The 19692-nt window shown below is 42.6% G+C and overlaps 1 protein-coding gene across 7 annotated transcripts in view; it reads left to right on the top strand.

The window, feature by feature from the left end:
* Positions 1–19692, top strand: part of GRB10 (growth factor receptor bound protein 10) — a 642351-nt gene that overhangs the window by 129209 nt on the left and 493450 nt on the right. For 3 of the 7 annotated variants that reach the window (XM_085607300.1, XM_085607302.1, XM_085607301.1), the window contains exon 3: positions 8159–8416. The exons of 3 other annotated variants lie outside the window; for them this stretch is intronic. In XM_085607300.1, coding sequence (XP_085463426.1) covers positions 8159–8416 — 258 coding nt within the window. The remainder of the gene's footprint in view (positions 1–8158; positions 8417–19692) is intronic. One more of the 7 variants, XM_085607303.1, reaches the window with a different exon arrangement.

Genomic DNA, 19692 nt, shown 5'->3' with positions numbered 1-19692 from the left:
GCTCTGAGGTGGTCACTGCTTGTAATTCTGCACGAAGTGGAAGGTAATAGAATCTTGTCTGAAGTGGTCACTATTGTACCGCTGATAATTTGTGTTAGTACCTGGGAGGATTTTTATTGAACCATAAGAATGGTTTAATTATAGCTGCACGCAGGTCCGCTTGCATCATCCTCAAAGTTTGTATTGCGTAGGGTTAGGGGTGACTTAGCCCATTGCTATCATAACAGATCTATTAATTAGTCTCCACTTACGGTAAAACTAAGAACTTTACAATCCTCGGCTTGGTCCATGACATTATACTAATTTTGACTTAAAAGTGCCTAGAAGTGATTTTGTCCACGGTACACATTTTCAATTAATATCTCCCTACCTTTTGGGTTTGTAAAATCGGATGAAACACAGGTATGTTGTGATATCTGATAATATTGACTGCATGTGCACTAATTGGTACACATTCTCTGATGGAGCAGAACTTCAGAGTCCGTCTTTTCTAAGCCAGTCCTACCCCCACTGATTCAAGTTGCCGCATTTTAATGTTTTGCCATGCTCTCCGCTCCATTGTGTCCTGTTCCTATTTTTTGCTGTGCTGGATAGGTCTGAGTATCTGATTTCTTGGCAGGAGTATTGCATCAGCTTCTTGGATCTATTAATGAAAGCCTGGTGCAGTATTACAGAGTAAATATTGGCCTTCACCCTCGTGCTTCATGGTGTACAGCCAAAGCCCTTGAACAAAGCTTTTTTTTTTTTTTTTCCTTTGGCTAATCTTGGTGGAAAGCAGCATACATTATAAGTGAGCTTCTTGAACTTGTGTAGTTTCTTACTAGGGTGTGTGTGTGTGTGTGTGTGTGTGTGTGTCTTGACAAATAAATGCTTAATTGTAACAGTATTATCTGGCTTCTGAATTCCACACCACCAACCAGATTAAACACCAATCCCCTAAAGCTGAACCCTAACAAGACTGAGCTACTAATCCTCTCCCAAAAATGTAATCCTTTTCAAATCCGAGAATGGCTCAAGAATTTGGATACACTAAACTGCTTAAGGAAAAAAAAGGGCAATGAAGGAGGACAGCAACAACTAAGCCACAGGAGCTCTCTACACTCTAAAACATCTCCAAAGTTAAACCATCTATTCCCTTTTGATCTTAAGACAGTAGTGCAACCTCTCGAAACTGGACTATGGCAGCGACGTCATCATTGGAACTACAAAATGTCATCTTGTGGCCTAAGAGCAATTCTCGATGCGGCTGCCAGCTGCCTTACAGGGATTAAGCCGTTCGACCACATCTCACCTGCACTAAAGAGTCTCAATTGGCTTCCCATTGAAGGAAGATGCAAAATCAAGACCACTTGTATTACCCACAGAGCCCTTCATACAAAGAATCCCAAATACCTAGAAACAAAACTGTCAAAAGCAGGAAGAGGCCGAGCACTGAAGTTCCAACGCACTACTTCTCAGACCTCAATCTGAAGAAGAAATCCTCCTAGGCGCTCTGTCTCAGGAATTTTAACTAGGAATTTGAACTCTCTCCCTAAGGACTTTCGCTTCAACCCCCTCCTTTTCTTGTTTCAAATGGAGCCTCAGATCTTGACTGCTTAAAAACTACTGCAACATGCCCGCAACCTGTTACGTTTCCCCAAGATCCAACCCACAGCGAGAAGATCCTCCAATGCGGGTGCCTGACTCGTGCAAGCTATATTCTGTTTAGTAATACCGTTCCCTTAATGCTGTATTGCTCTTTTTCTCGGACTGTTTAACTACCTTAATACTTTATTGTTCTATATTCTTTGGCCAACTGTTGCGACATGCACAAATCCTCGCATGTAGTTCATGTAAGTTTCTTCACATAACATGTGTAGCACTCCGATACGTTTGGGTCTACCTAGCGCATATAAAATGAATTAAAAAAGATACAAATGTAACGTCATATAAACTATTGCATTTCACTTTGGTGTCCCATTTGTTAGTTTTCAGCTCTGGTGCAATATTCTGTTGGTCTATATAATGTTTAGTTAATACATAAGGAACTGACCATGTGCATTCCAGCTGATCTACTACCTGTCTGTAGAACGACAGAACGTGCTCTTGCTATGGACCTGGGTCTATGGTGGTATTTCGTTCTCCCTTTCTCAGAGCTCGATCATATAAGACGTCCATAAATAGTGTCGGGTGTTCGCTTCTTGAGTCTTAAGGTTGAGTTTTGTATTTGTGTTTTGGAGGTGGGCAAGTATTGTTAAAGGGACTAAATAGAAGGTTTTGAGAGGGGGGGATTTCATAAACTAAAATGGCATGTATTATAACCATGGCAAAACAATATGCATAAATATCTTGTAAATAATGTACCTCGCGTGTATATATAGCTATATTGTAACACCTGAAAAATGAAGCCAATGCAATGAGTTTGTTTTTTTAAAGGAGCTCTTAAAGAAGCAAAGGCTGGAGTGTAGAATGGTGCTTGATCCTTGTTGGTCCATGATGAATATGGCTTCTCATAGGCTACTGCAGTAGGTTGGGATCCATGGAAACTTGAATTGTTACACCCCCTTCTAGATCCTCTGTCCAATTCCCAGTTTTGTGATGCTAATGGTTTACGGTAAAGTAGTTTCACTCACTGTATGAATTGTGGGCCAAAGATAAAATGTGACTGAATTCTAAATATGAAAGTCATTCGACAATCTCGAACCATTATTCTGGATGCAGAACAGACCACTTTCATTAGAGGATTGACAATGTCTCAAATGTACTGCTTAACATAATTGGGGCAGAAAGTCACACTGGTCTGAGTATTTTGCTCCTGTTTTTCCTACTGGTCATATGGCAGTAATTCGCTAAGTAGTTTAGAGTCCACATTAAGCATGGACAAGGTGCATTGTGTTTTATTACCCAAGAGATCTTTGGCTTGCAATATCCTTACCTCTCCAGCCTCTGTCTCTTCGTTTGAGGTAACAGCCTTAAAAGCAGCTATGTGCATAGGTCTGTCTACTGAAGTGTTCCAGTGAGCCAGGTGAAATACCCCTGGTTCCCATTGTAGCCCGTCCTCCACCCCCCCCCCCCCCATGAGTACAAGTTAATGAGTAAGTTGCCCACAAAATACATTCACATGCTGTAAGGTTTCTCCTTGTTTTAAATCACTAGGAAACTGTTCTGTAGACTCTCTGCATGTGTGGGATATCCAGGGTATTTCTTTTCCATTGCCATTTTTAAGCTTAAAACTGTTGAAGATTTTGTCTTGGGTGTGTTTTTTTCACCACCGTAGATGGTCTGTTTATCTTTTTTTGCCAATCTACTTATGCTGGTAAACATGGCATCACCGCATTGTTGGTAACAAAACGTGGTTTTGAAATGACTGCAAGTATGATTTGGAAGTCCAGGTTTGGTTGATGAAGGAAACAGTAATGATGAACTTGTTTAGATATTGTAGACGTTTGCATGCTGAATGCGCTTCTAAGCTGTTCTATTTTTCTTTTTGTTGTTGTGATTTTCCATGCTTCTCCGGTGTCTCTCTGATCCTTTGTTGCTGGGTCAGCATTTCTTGTCCGTTGTTGCCTGCAGTGTTATGTGCCTTATCAACGTTGTGTGGCCGAAAATAAACCTTTCTCACCAGAGTGAAGAGCATCATCTTGCAATGAGAATGCTCAGTCTGTGTGGTACCACAGGTGGTAACTCCATTGTTCATATCAATTGTAACTTCATTTTTACAACTGTGAGAAGGCTGCCTTTATTTGCAGGACTGATAAGAACCCAGTACCGGGGCTTGTCCTTGTCTTATGCTTTCGTGGACTATAGGGCACTTCATTAATTGGTCATCTGTGCTCGCTCTCAGTCTGGGTATTCCACCAAGTATCTGGTAATCTGAATCTGGCCCACCCATGTCTGCAGGTTTACCAGAGTACTGTCATTGGGCTCTGCCAAGTGGGTTTGTTCTAGCACTTGCTCTTTGGGCTGTGATGTTCTGAACACTGGGCTTCAGTGTACAATTGGTTGGGGTCGGGGGGGTGGAGAGAGTAATCGTTAAAGTAGGAGTAGCCCTCAAGCCACTCCCCAATGGCTGCTCTGTCCAAGTACAGGTCCTGGCATGTCTGACTCCTAAATGGGTGGTGGCGCTTTTGAAGAGCAGTTCGGGAAGCTTTCTCTGATCAGAAGTGGGGGACCTTCTTTCTAATAAACCCAGATACAGTGCAGTCCAAATTCAAACTGCAGGAGGACTGTAGAGTGGATGTATCTGGGAAATCCATTTTATTTTAATCGTGAAGGTCCTAGATGGAGAGTGAGACGTGATTGGAGCCCATGATGACGAGACACTTCACAAACCAGAGACCACCAGAATCTCACCTAAGCAACATATATTCGATTCTTCCAGGTGTGACTGGATGGGAAGCTAACCTAGAACTTGAGGCCTGGTGATAAAGTGGGTAAGTTGCTTTACTGGTTGGCTAATAAACAAATGGCAACAAGAGTGATCTCTGCCATACAAGATCCAAGAAAAGACCTTGTTGGACTCCCTAGCCTTTGTGGGAGTCTAATGCATCTTTCCTGACCCCTCATCTTCTAGCAGTTTGATGGCAAGGAGCCCATTTGGGAAGCTTCTTCAAAGGTGTGATACTTAAGCCTGAGAAATACCCATTGTATTGCTCCTTATACCTCCCGATCTCACTAATTAATGTTGGGCAAAGATGCTGGTGAAAGTCATAACCACTATCAGTAAAGAATTCTCACATTGACCCATGGAGCTCAAAATTACTTTGTCTGGTTGGGGAATGATCTACAGTCGTAGATGCCTGCATCTGGCACTGGTAAAGGAAGACTACAAAACACCAGCGACTTTGATAAAGCCTTTGGCTCTGTGAATTGCCCTTTTTTTTTTTTTCAAATCCTGGAGAAAAGAAACTTACACCCTCTTTAAATACTTAAAATCTTTTATACAGCCTCAAGGGCCGTGGCATGTGGTATCCTCATGCACCTCACTTCTCCATTGAGCAGATTGCTTGCCAAGGATGCTCATTCTCTCCAATTGTGGAGCCACTGGCAGAGTTCAGCAAGACTGATGCACTGGGGTTGGAGGCTTCAATGGACCTAGATGGGAGGGTCGAGTATCCCTTTATGCTGATAAGTTGCGGGGGGGGGGGGGCTGACCACACCATATTAAGATTAATAAAAATCCTGCAGGTGTTCAGACCTGCTTCTGGACTTTGAGTAAATTGAGAAGAGCCCACATGTTCCAGTTCAAAGTGCACACCCCAAGACTCTGCATAACTCAATTCTGCTGGGTAATGGACCACTTGAAGAATCTACTGATAACCTGGGATCGCTCTGTCACCCCACTGTTCCACCTACTAAGTTGAGGCATTGAAGCAGAGAGGGGCCTACCATTATCCATTAGAGGTAGAGGTGTTCTAAATGTTCTTCTTTATCCAACTACATTTCATACAGGAAAACTTAGACGGAATGCTGGACAATGCAAACATTCACACCCAGTCACAAGGATCTGTGTTTAATTCTTCATTCATTTGCTCACCACACCAACTCAGTTTGGCCCCAGCCAGTTTGAGCTGGATTGTTCCCACATGGAAGAGGGTCAAGACTGATTTGCATATGGCTAGGCCCAAACTGGGGTGGTGAGCAAAAGAATAATGGATTTAACCCAGATCCTTTTGACTGGGGGTGTATGTTTGCATTTTCCAGTTTTCCATCCATCAACTTTTGTGTAATTTGTTGCTGCACTACGTGGCACCAAATGAGCAAGTGTATTTTGTTACAGGACAAGTAGATTTTATGAAGCAACCTGCCCCAGGGTCTATTAGGTATTTTAATAAATTCCGCACCCCGAAAAACTACTACTGCCTTTTTGTCATTGGACTAGAGTCCACATTGACATACTATCTGTGGGCTGTCTGTCTCACAAGTCATTTAAAGAAATTGTGTGTAACCATCCTACAGTGGAAATTTGAGGATAGCAGATATCTAGTGATTGTTTGATTCCCATTAATGGCTGGATGTTTGGCAATAGAAATGGCTCTTCTACTAGACTGGAATTTGATCTTTTTATAAGAACATGATAGGTTGACACATTAAACAGCGCCACCACACACTAGCCATAGTTATTAGAATCCTCTTTCTCACCCACAAGGCCCTGTAATGGCATGGAATTCAGCTGGCACACATGACCTATTTAAATTGCTTTAGGCCTTGAAATATGGAATATCGTAACTTGGGGACATCAAGAAGGGCATCAAGATGAACGCCTTAACATTAGAATTCACCCACCAAGTCCCAATTCTTTTGTTGCCTATAGTAGTGGCACACTAAACATGCATGAAGAGCCGGTAGCGGTGTTGGAATGCAAGCTTCCAGAGCCAAAGCTTACAATTGAGTGATTAGGTGGAGGTTGGTTAAGAAATGTCAACGGTTTACAGGTTGTTACTGCACGCACTCAACCAGTTCGAAGATGTGCTCTCTGGGAGATTCCCTAGAAGAAGCAGAATAGATGGAGACCAAAATAGAATTGTGTTCATTAGCAATATTGTCCCATCTTAGAATTGTTTGCAATTTAAATTCTTTCATAGGGTAAACTACAACCCCGAGGGACTCCAAGAAACGAACTGGTGCCATGACCCTCACTGTTTACTATGCAACACAATAGGCTCATACATACTTACAATATGGGATTTCTCAATTTTTAGATACTGGATACAAACACCCCATATTGGAATGAGTAAAAGGAAGGTCGTTACAGCCAGAACCCAGTGTGGCAATTTTTGAGATCAAGGGTCTAGAGGGACCTAGACAGTTGTGCACTTTGGTCACATTGGCACGTTACTGGCTATGTTACATAGTGCACCAGTGGAGATGGAATAAGGTTTCTCCTTTTTCATGAATGGCTGAGACATGGACTACTATGCCAGAGCTCTAGAAACTGTTGGGCAATGGGATGTCCCATAAAACACTAACAGCTGGGTCCCCAGGTGGCAACATTTCCAAGGAGTGCAACCCATTTTATGACTTACTTCAATAAATGGAAATTGTATTGGAACTGAATTCGGTGAGATGTGGCTTTGAAAGGCTTCGACACTGCTAAATGACATAGCACTGAACAATTGCTGCATTGTTGTAATTGTATTAAAATAAAAATAATAAATGTAAGGGTAGCAAAGATGTCATGAAAAACTATCCAGAGTTTTGCCTTCTATTTGGCTCACCAAGTTCTTCACCCTCTCCACTCTGGGGCATGGTGACCTGCTAATAACATAAGGCATGTGTTATTGGCAATAACTGTGTACTTCAGTTTGTCTGCAGATTATTTAATATTGCTAGAAATGTTTTCCATCTTCTAATGGAAGCGGTACAGCACTGCCTCCAGAATATGGTATTGATTAGCCGTTCTGAACGCATTTTAATGGTTTAGCAGTTGTGGTTGATCTTCCCAGGCGTGTTTTTATAAGCGAAGCATTGTGGTCACTTTTGACTGCTCAGATTTAGATGCAACTTCTTGGGGGGGGGGGGGGGTTGGTGGGGGGGGGGGTCTTTGCACACTTGTGCTTCTGCTATTATAAGAGTGGGTAGATGTTCTCAGCTGTGAAATTAATAAAGACCAGGATGCAGAGTATTTTTCCTCTATTGAGCTCAAACTCCGAAAATCTTCTGCATTGGTGAAACTTTATGTAAACTTAATCATTCTGATATCCCGATCCAGTGTTGCTAAATCGACTTAAGTTTACAACGGTTATCAAGCGCTGTTATGCTCCATCTCAGATTATTTGCTTTAACCAAAGCCTGATTCTTTCCTGGCTTTCCTTCATAGCTAAGTGGTTTCCGTATTCCATGCTGCAACACCCATTGGAAATAACTATATTCTGAGGTCATGGCTGATACTAATCTAGAAACAGATGTCTAGATCTCCCTATACCTTAAATTGTCTGTCTGTTTGGTAAAAGGAAAGTTGATATTGCATTTGATTGCATCAGAATACTTCTCCTCGTTGAACAGTCATTGGCAGGTCAAATGCATCCATTTAGTTCTCCACTTAAAGATGGGTTTTATTACTTTTAACTTCCAGTGGTTCTTCTGGTCAAGCTGTGGCCAGTACCGAAGTATTGGGTTGAGGGTTTTGGCTCACATTTTGTGAGCAGCTGTGAACATAAACGGCTTTTTTTGCATGTAGGACTCTGAAACGGATATCTCTAAGGAGGAGCAGACTACTGGAGCTTCAACCATTGACTTGACCGCCTCAGCAACTCCTACAACTGCAGCTGGTAGTACTGCTAGTGGCATAGTGTGCATTGCTGGAAAGGTAACTATTCGTGTTTTCGTCTCCCCATCACTGAACCGGATTCATACCACCTGCATTCAAGTCACGTCTGTTAAAGGAGGGTGCCGCCCATGGTTCAAGCACTGGATTTTGACACTACTTTGGAAGCAGGTGACTTTTGGTCCTTTTCTCATCACCTTTCACTGGGTTGCCTTGCTCCTCACCTTTTCCTTGCACGTTTTCCATTTAGTTTTCTTTGTACGTCTAGGCCATTCCCTTTTTAGATGTTCCCCCCCCCCCCCCCCCCCTGTACTTTATGCAGGTTGTCCAAATGGTTAGTGTTCTTGTCCTATCCTTAATTGACTCTGTTTTGCAGGTTCATTACCAGAGAAACTGGGCTCTATCCTAAAGGTCCCAAGTTGTTGCATTCTGTCTTTGGAAAAGTGGGTTTTTCTTTGCAGTCAGTTTATAAGCGGAAAACAATTTTCTTCTCAATCTTAATATTTTTTGTTGGTGGGTAGCTTGTGGTCTGGCATGCCCGGTAGCAATGTGCAGTGCACCTAATGTTAACACATCTTTGCTTGTTTAACTCTAACGATTGTGTTATGCCTTAGCACACTATTTTAGTTTCCTTTGGAATTTACTCTTCACATTTCTACCCAAATGCAAATTACGTAATCCGCTTATGCATTTAGCTGTGACGTCTCCATTCGAGGGCCCCTCATTTTCACTCTCCTTTATCATAGCAAGTGATGTACTGGGCAAGCTGCTCTCAGAGCTGTGGGAATGTATTTCTCACATGGGAAGATAAGCTGGATGTGGGACTGCTGATTAGTGTGCCAGTAATTCCAACTCTCCTCCCAGTGTTACTCCTACCTTTTATAATCCCATGTCCCATCAACCTCCTTTTCCCACACTTCTTTCCAGAGGCAGTGTCCGTCTTATGTCGCTTTCTTTAGCTTCCATGCTTTGGACTGCTACTGAGGCCAGTGAGATCTGGACCTGTTCATTCACAATGTGTGGATCTTCTGCAGGAGGTGAAGGAGTAATAGTGCAGAGAGCTGGATAACTGCACCCCCCCCCCCCCAACATGGGATGGCTGGTTAGTCCATTAGAGTTGGATCGAAAGACACGAGGGAGGAGTCTTTGATGCATTTATTGAACCAACTGCTGTCCACATTAGTTTTCTGAACCGTGGGTCTTTTCTCAGCAGAGTAGGCCATCAGTCTCCGTTGGGAAATTTGTCACAAAACTAGTGCACTTTGAAGTGTAAGCCCTAAGGCAGTGGTGACTCTATAAAACATCTCTCCAAAACTATGTATCTCCCTCTATCCTAGCCGGATGGTTTGGTCTAACCCAGAGTTGGAGTACTTGGCTATTTCCGGAAGTACAGCTTTACAAACCACTCTTTCTGGATGCAACAGTGGTTTGTTCAACAAAGTTATTTTGGTCCCCATTCAAGATGGATAAGCAGATGCGAGCTGTAGAAAAAGATGGAAGAGGTCATCATGGCTCAGTCTTAAGGCATGGGTACTCGCAAACATTGCCATGGGGCTGCAAAGTACAGTCTGTGGTGAAACCGAGGGCTGCACTGATGCCAGCATGGTGGCGGTTGGGGGTCGGGGTGGGTCAGGGATTGTGTAAGGTGTAAAAACATGTTCGATAAGTGGACAAGCATTTATTTGCAGGTTAATACATGCTTGCCTGTTTTTTTAACATTATTTTTTGAATATTATTGCTCAGCCCCTAAACAGCAGCATGTGCTGCTGTTCGCCAGATGGGCCGCATGTAAAGGTCCATTAGGCCGCAAGTGACCCTCTGGCCGAACTTTGAATGTCACTGGTCTAAGGCTTTCCACATCTGCTTAACCGGCATGCTAATCCAGAAGTCTTGGATGGCCATGGGAGCACTCGCCATGCTTGCTGCTGACAACACGGATTTGAAACTGCAGATTTGTCTGCAGTGATGCCAATCCTTTTGCATGGGGAACTCTTCTGTAGGTGACAAGCATTTTTGGCAACCATTCAGTTGTGAAATCTGGGGCCACAATGGTGCTGGTAATATTTAAAGTAACGTTAAAGATGGGTGGTGGGCGCACTCGAATTTTGAAGGATAAACAGAATTTTACCGGTAGGCGTGCAATATTGCCTTATGCTTGCGTGGCACGTGTAATGTAAGAAAGGGGGTGGCCTAGTATGAAATTTACTAGGACTGCAATATGCACAGCTCTGAGATTTTTCAAACATTTAATTCATTTTGCATCAAAATAAACAATAATCATATTCAATTTTTCACATGAATTTACACAAAATACATGATTCTTCAATGTGTATGCATTTATGCAGTAATAGACACAAGTAACTATCTGCGTAACTTTTCAAACACCCAATGCATTTCGGGACATTTGTGGTCCCTTCGTCAGGGGTAAACTGTTGGAAAAGAAAGGAGAGTATATATCAAAAATCTGCACGTTGCGTGAGCAGGAGGTCGTATTTTTTGAAATTTAAGTAGGTATACGATACCTTGTCATAGTTCACAGTTCATGTATCTAAGGAAAAGATTCAAAATAATGGAAATATAAGAAATACTGATCTCACTATTAGTTAGTGATAATAAATGAATGCAAGGAACCCCGATATCGTACCTGAATAGTTGTATCATTTTACATAATGTTCATGTTGCAACGTAAAAAAATCTGCAAAAATAAAAACTATGTGTTAACTGTGCTGTATGAAGCACTATATCTGGGTACGCTCGATGCTTGAAAGCGGAGCTTACCTTGTTGTTGAGAATTCAGATGGCGGTAAATAACCGTTACTGAAGCTGAGTGTTGCTGATCTGGAAATGAAGGACAAAACCTTATGATCCAGTCAAATCTGCTACTGAAAACCCATAGAAATGGGGTCAAAAAATAGAATGTGCTTACCGATTCAGAAAAACGTTCGTGGAGCGGTGTATTTCCCAAATCAAACAAACTATCAACAAGCATTGGAACTTACTCCAACTAGAAACTGACTTCAAAAATCTCTTCAAAGAGAAACCATTATTCGCCTTCACAAGAGCCCAAAACTTGAAGGAACTACTATCCAAAAAACAAAAACCAACAAGGATTCTTGAACCAAGTAAAGGCACACAAAAATGCTGGAACTGCACACACTGTAATAATGTAATTACAGGCGACACTTTACTGCATCCATTAACGGGTGAAAAAATCAAAATCCACAGCAGCACAACATGCAACTCGGAAAATGTCATTTACACCATCAAATGCCCCTGTGGGCTATTATACGTCGGAAAAACTGAGAGGAAAATGAAAATCAGACTGACGGAACATAAAAGTAAAATACGTACTAAAAGCACGACGTCCAGTATAGCAACACATTGGGAGGAATCACGACATCAAATTGCCCAACTGAAATTTCAAATCATCGAAGAAGTACCAAAACACACAGATCGTGACAATTCAAAGTACCTCTTACAAAGAGAGGCATTTTGGATAAAGAAGCTGAAAACTCTTACTCCGCACGGACTCAATGATAAGTTTGAGATGGCTTGTTTTCTCTAAAAAACATTACTCTCATATGATACTGGCATTCCGCTTTGGGATCCCGACTCAATCAGAAAGTACTCCACTTAGAATGCATTCCACCCACGTTTATCTCCTACCTGATATTACACATTCTAAAACACATTAGTTCCCTTTTGTCTGAATTTCCTTAGCAAAGGACTACATAGTTTTTTGTTCATTATGATGTATTGTATTAAATTGTTGCTGCTGCAAATGACCAGATAATTTACACGATTTGTAAACACCAGAACATGTTTTGAATTGACATATTGTTGCCAAAGTTCATTGTGTAAACTATGTTTATTGACACTATTCTATGAAGCCAGGTAATGCAAATCCTGGCGATTACATAACTTTATTCATCCGAATCCATCACCTAGAATCACATTCACTCACTGCAACCGCTCAGGTTCGTTTTTTTACAACTTTATCGGCAAACGACCCGTGCACGATAAGCACGTTCACAGTGCTTTCATTCAATTTCGTAAATCAGCCGAATTATCTAATAATGATTCTTATTAGATTTAATTTCCAATGAAGATTGTATATACACCTCACTGAAAAATTAATAGATTTTTTAGGCTCGCATCGATCATACGAGTAGTACTTGAGTCTCTCTTCCCGACTATGTTTTCTCATAGTCTTTTTTTAGTTTCTAAGCTCGCGCTCGTAGCGCGACTATTTACTCACCTGAAACTGACGAGCTACCAACCTCGATCGAGGGCGCTCGGGGAAATACACCGCTCCACGAACGTTTTTCTGAATCGGTAAGCACATTCTATTTTTTGACCCCATTTCTATGGGTTTTCAGTAGCAGATTTGACTGGATCATAAGGTTTTGTCCTTCATTTCCAGATCAGCAACACTCAGCTTCAGTAACGGTTATTTACCGCCATCTGAATTCTCAACAACAAGGTAAGCTCCGCTTTCAAGCATCGAGCGTACCCAGATATAGTGCTTCATACAGCACAGTTAACACATAGTTTTTATTTTTGCAGATTTTTTTACGTTGCAACATGAACATTATGTAAAATGATACAACTATTCAGGTACGATATCGGGGTTCCTTGCATTCATTTATTATCACTAACTAATAGTGAGATCAGTATTTCTTATATTTCCATTATTTTGAATCTTTTCCTTAGATACATGAACTGTGAACTATGACAAGGTATCGTATACCTACTTAAATTTCAAAAAATACGACCTCCTGCTCACGCAACGTGCAGATTTTTGATATATACTCTCCTTTCTTTTCCAACAGTTTACCCCTGACGAAGGGACCACAAATGTCCCGAAATGCATTGGGTGTTTGAAAAGTTACGCAGATAGTTACTTGTGTCTATTACTGCATAAATGCATACACATTGAAGAATCATGTATTTTGTGTAAATTCATGTGAAAAATTGAATATGATTATTGTTTATTTTGATGCAAAATGAATTAAATGTTTGAAAAATCTCAGAGCTGTGCATATTGCAGTCCTAGTAAATTTCATACTAGGCCACCCCCTTTCAATATTTAAAGTAAGCCATGAAGACCCTTTCAAATTGAAGCTTAACCGTATATTTGATATCATTTATGCATTGAAAAACGCAACCATCACTCTGGAAGGAGCGTCTTGGCGCTACGTGGGAGTGAGCAGAAGAATCAGAACGTTATAGATTACACCAAAGAGCGACAGAGGGAGTCGGGAGCTGTGAAAAATCCACGTCTCAAGAGCTTTACTAATGAGTCTCTTACTCCAAGAGTCTGTTGTATGGGCAAAAGGTTCCATGCCCTTATTCCTAGACTTGCTACAGACTTTCCTCCTCTAGATTTAAGTCTAAATGGGGGGCGGGAGGGGGGGTTGTTAGCGGATTTGTTGAGGAGGATCGGAGTGTAGGGTGTAAACCGAGCGGTCCAGAATGAAGGTCCTGATTCTGATTTCCTAAACGCTCTAAAGGTAAATAAAAGGAGCTTGAATAAAATTCCCTATAAGTCTTTTGTGGATCGGCAGCCAGTGAAGAGTTTTAAGGGTTGCCGAGGAGTGAGCAGACTGATTCAAAACGAGTCGAGCAGCTGCATGTTGAACCATCTGTAGCATTATTTTTTTATTTTTTTTTTGGTTTTATTTTTTTTGCACCTGCTTATTTGCCCCGGCATTTAGGCTATTACAATAATACAGTCTGGATAAAATCGGAGCTACTGCTACAATTTGCCTTGAAACAAAGGGGATGAGGTCAAATATTTTTTTGTGTGTGATTTGATTAGATTAAAACACATCCCTGCCACAGCCAAGGCTTGTGGTGGTAACGTAAGAGTGGCTTCAAATTTCACCCCGAGGTTTTCGACTAGATCTACTGTATTATTTATGTCTACTGGCCTCCATGTGACTGGATTGAAAGGGTTGTCTCTGCCTATTAGCATTATCTCAGTCTTATCTGTGTTCCAGTTAAGGTTGTAGGAAAACATCCACTGAATGACTTCAGATCAGCACTGCTTAGAATTCCGTACAGAGTAATTTGAGTCCTTATCCAAGACCAAGATAAGCTGAGCATCATCTGCATAAGATGTAGTTTCAATTTGGAAAGATAACATTAATATTAGTGGGGCCATGTAGATGTTGAACAATATAAGAAGTATATCTTAACATTCACCATTCAGAAACCAAACCAGTTAGAAAGGAGTTCCATCCAATTTGAAAACACTGACTCATTACAGGTGCTCCCAGTAACGTTGATTGGGCCCCATCAGGATTACAAGTTGTGCCTGTGTGAATCACTAGGGAAACAAATGGGAGGGAGCATCGCAGAATCGGGCTCCCACATGTCTTTCCTCCATGCACTTGTCAGTCCAGACATTGCACTACTCCTGGAATTACAGGAACTCTGTAATCGTTACTCTGAGGGCAGAGAAATAACTACATGTGCATGCACTCAAGATTGGCAAAATCTCCTTCTAGCATATGCGAAGCTGGGGCGGTCTGATAGGGACGTGAAGATACTCTGAACAGTAAAAGGGGTGTGGAATTAAGACTGCCCCATCATTGTCATGGAATGTTTGAAATTTTGAGGGGTGGGGCGGAGGGAAGATGCAAATATTTAGTTTATTTGCAGAAAGCATTGGCTAGGACATAGATTCGTTTAAAAACGTGGATATTTACGAATTTATTTACTCATGCTTCCAATAAAACAGTGTGTGGGAGCCTATTAACTAGGAGGGTTGTCAAACGAAAACAAGTAACATGAACCCATGACGGGTCACTTGCATTCCAGAACCAAAAAGATGCTTACCTTCTTAATTTTTAAAGTAATGTAGAGATTGGAGCAATTCAAGGGAAACTGGGAGATACCCAAACAGGAGCAGAATGTAGCCAGGATAGGCACAATACTAATGCTTCAAAGATTGTGGTCTGCAGTGCGGTCTGTGATTTACCAGTGTCTCTTGACACACCGGCATTACATAAGTAATGGAAACCTGATGACCAAATGTGAAAATGGCTTCTAAATAGGTTTCATGTGATCTAACTTGTGTTTTGAATGAGCTGCTCTGTGAGTAAAGTCTGGCTTGCAAGTTTGTAGCTTGGTCGTCTCTACTGCTGCATACACAAACTGTTCCAGAGTGCCCAGACGTGAGCTGTATCGGAAAAACACTTAGCTGGGTGCTGAGCCACCATAGTGTCCGGACAAGGCTATGTATGTGAATAAGTGAAGTGCTTGAGAAGGGATTTCACCCTTCGCCTACAACCACAATCCTGATCTGCGTGAACCACAAAAGTCACTAAATTAACCTGTGCATAACACACTGGTAGTGTGGCACAAAAGCTGTCTGCCTTAACTTGGAGGCACTGAGTTGTGTTTATGCAGGGCACAAACAGTAATAAAGTGAAATCACAAGAAAATTCCCACACCACTTTAGGAAAATAGAGATACATGTTATTAGTAAAATGAGGTTAGAATGACAAGAATCCAACACTAGAACTACAGAGATACAATTTTAAAGGTTTAAGTAAAAATAACACCAAGAAGCAGAATGCAATAATTGTCGGGATCTGGTCACCCTAGACCGGGACAAAGTCACTAGTTCAAGCCTACTGCAATAGGGTGGAGGCTGGATACAGAGACTAGGGTAACTCTGATGAAAAAAGATACATTCTCAAAGTCCGGCACGCAGAGTTCAAAACGTCCGCATTTTACAGGACGAGCTCAATTTATGCCGGCCAAGGGTCCAGGACCTGGGAAGGCATCTCTTTGGGATTAGGAACACACTCCAGCAGAGGCAAGCAGAGCTCAGCCAGGGCCAGTGGAAGCAGGTCAGCTAGGCAGTTCAGGGACGCATCTGGAGCCTGGGTCCCTGCAGCTCAGAACAGTAGGTCAGACAACTGATCCTTGAAGCCATTCTGATAGTCCTTGGATCGATCAGCAAGGCAGGCTTCAAGCAGCAGAGCCGTCCCTGGTAGGAGCAGGGCAGTCTTTGGAGGTACATTTCAGGCCTCCGGGCAATCCTCCAGTACAAGGCAGTCTTTCTGGGGGTCCTCCGTAGGTCTAGGAGCGAACTGATGAGTGGCACATGTAGGCCAGTATTTATACCTGGTGCTACCCTTTGAATTGGGGGAAACTTCTAGACCACCTGTAACCTCTGGTTCTGGAAATTTCCTTCCTTCCATTTCTTCTGCTCCAAAAGGTCTAGGGTGACAAAAGGCTGGTGCCGAGTTCCTTTGTGAGTGTGCTGGCAGCAATCCTTTGAAATGTAAGTGGGGCAGGGAACAACTCTGCCCCTCACATCCTAGCCAAATGGCCATCTCTCAGCTGCACCCAAGTCTTATTTTTCACTGTCTGGGCCCAATATGCATTACTGATGGGAAAGCAATTAACAGGCCCAGGCAACTGGAAGAAGGCCTCCAAGTTTAGGGCAGGAAAATGTCAACTTTCTAAAAGTGACATTATTGAAACTGTATAATCATACAGTCTTTAAAGAGTATCTTGAAAGTTCATATGAGTTTCAACCTATTTATACCTGCTTCCAATCAAAATGTCGCACTTATTAATTGTAATCCGGTAACTTCATGTTATGCTTTGGTAGAGGTAGGCCTGACAGTAATGAAAAACTAATGTAGAGATTTATTTTACCTCCAGGAAATGTACAACTTAGAAACACATGTCCTACGTTTTAAATGTAATGCACCCTGCCCTATATGCGGATTAGGGCCTACTTTAGTAGTGGCTTATGTGTTTTAAAAAGAAAAGTCTATGCCTGGCAAAAGCTTTATTTTCCCTGGTTGGATTGGCAGTTTAAAACGGTGCTACAGACTTCAATGGCAGTTCTGAGACCGGTTTCAAAAGGCTACTTTTTAGTGGGTGGCACAATGAGAACTGCTGCGGACTAGTAGCATTTAATTTACAGGCTCTGGGTACCCATGGTACCATATATGAGGGAGTCTGAAGTAAATTTTAAATCTACTAATCGGGTGTAAGCCAATTTGTACCATGTTTAAGGGGGATCACAAGCATTTTAGCACTGGTTAGCAGTGGTAAAGTGCAAAGAGCCCTAAAGCCAACAAACGTAGATTGAGGAAACTGGAGGGGTGGAAGTTTGGGGGTGAACCTGCAGAGAGCCATGTCCAACAAATTATCATGGGTGGAATTGGTACATCAGATTTCCCTTCTCCATCCCCCCCCCCCCCCCACCCATCACTGTGCACATGTTTAAAGAGCACGAAATACTCCTTAAGGGATTTTCCTTGTGATTGCTCAGAGGTTTTCTTGAAGCATTCCTATTTCAAGGACTGGCTATTATGGCAGGCCAGCAAATTTTAAAAGGAGGGTGGGATTGAAGGGTCTCAACGAGCCCCAGTAGGAGGGAACAGGCACCAGGACAAGGCAGTATGACGCAGCCAGTGATGGCTGTGTCCTAGCTTGTGGGGGGGGGGGGGCGGGGTGGGGGAGGAACAATAGTACCTCAATCCCAGCAAGATCAGTGGAAGGACAACCAAGTGCAAGCAATCGTTCTTGGTTGCTGCTGTTGGCAAGAAGTGAAGTCTGCACGATCTGGCCAATTAGACTGCACCAAATTAGTGACAATTAAGAGAATGACTGGTAACAATGGTTGGTTGCAAGCTATGTATACAAAATCTCTCGCAAGAGCTCATACGCGGTTGCAGATGAGACTTAAAAGTAAAGATAGCTATCTGATTGCTCACTGAGGTACACTGCTCAAAGTTTGGATAGCACAGATGTAAAGTAAGATACTACCATACCCAACTGTAACATCATTAACATGTTTTTCCCCAGTAAATTGGTTTCCTTTAATAGATTTTACTAACATATGTAACTATGCCGACCTCCTGCCATGCATGGCCTTCAGTGCCTATAAAGAATCCCAAATACCTAAATACCAAACTATCGAGAGCAGCAAGAGCCAGGCACTGAAGCTCCAATTTACTATTTCTCATACCTCAAATTCTGAAGAATTCATCCCAAGTGCGCTTTTCTCAGGAAACGCTCCTAGAATAAAGCGCTCTGATACCTATGGGTCTAGCTAGCACTATATAAAGCTAAAAAAATAAACTCCTCGCAGAGCAACCATGCATGGTGTGAGGTTGGCGGCAGTGCCTGGCCTAATCCCTTGTGGTTGCCACCCGTACCACACACATGGCCTTCAGCAGTGCACAGGGTGAGGTTGGCCTATGGCCAGGTCCTGCACCCAAACCCCTGCAGGCTGGCACCCCCACCACTCACGGCTGTTGACCAGGCAATCACTTGTACGCGGCAAACCTTCCACACACTCTTGGTTCTCCTTTTTTTCTTTTTTTTTTTTTTTTGTCTTTTTTTTCTAATGGTTTTCTGACCCCATAGGATTCTTGTGGGAGCCAATGTTTGCCCCTCTGCTCCTGCAGGACTCTCTCAGAAGTAAATTGGTTTAGGCTAGATCACAGCAAACCCCAAACATTAATTTGGTTGTGTGTGTGATTCTCATACCCCCTTTTTAGGTCTCGCCTAGGCAGCGCGCATGCGCTGCTGTAGGAGATGACTTAGAAATTGGTCAGCTCTTTTCAAGCACTCGTGCTTGTGCTGGCATCCACCTTGCGGGAGCGAGCAGCGGCGCGCACTAATTGAAAACAGATAGCCCGTGCGCCGCTGCTCACTCCTGCAAGGTGGATGCCAGCATGAGTGCTTGAAAAGATTTCAGCACGCAGGGGCCATCCCGCTGTCCATCTTCACAATGCTTCCACCCCCCTCCCGTTCTCTGTAGCCGGGCTCCGGAAGTCACCTTCAGGGAGCTGCGCGTGTTTATTCTTTTCAGGTATTTTTTTCTCAAGTCCAAGCATTTGTTGTTTTGGGCACCATGCGCCTGCACTCCTCTGGGTTCACGGCGAGTGACGCTCAGATGTAGCAAACTCCAGCACGCGCAGGGATGAGCACATAATCACACCAGGTGCAAAGCCTTTCAATGCGCATGTCCTTCCATTTCTACACGTTAGGAGTCGTGGTGGATTCCAGTAGTGCCTCCACCCCAGGTGCCCCCCGCCTACTGCTTTCCATGCCGATCCAGCTGCCCATGGCCCGTTGCACCACCGCTATCTCCTGCATTCCATGCAGTCCAGCGACCGGTACAGGCTGGAGCCTGTGAGACCAGACTCGGGGTGATATAGGATTCCCCCGTACACACAACTGCCATCAAAAAAGACTATTTTTAGCAATCGTATTGCAGGAAAGACCCTCAAAGTGACAGCACATATAAGAAAAGCAACTCAAACTAAGCCAATATAGTCCTATAATGTTATTATTTGTCAGTGAATATGAATTATTTGAAAGTAAAATCTTTGTACAAAATTGACCCAAACACTCCTGATACATGTTTAAAGTCGTGTTTATTAGAGTCAAAATAAAGTTGCATT

This window comes from Triturus cristatus, chromosome 5_2 (assembly GCF_964204655.1).
Source record: "Triturus cristatus chromosome 5_2, aTriCri1.1, whole genome shotgun sequence".
NCBI lineage: Eukaryota > Metazoa > Chordata > Amphibia > Caudata > Salamandridae > Triturus > Triturus cristatus.
This window is presented reverse-complemented; position numbering and strand designations above follow the sequence as displayed.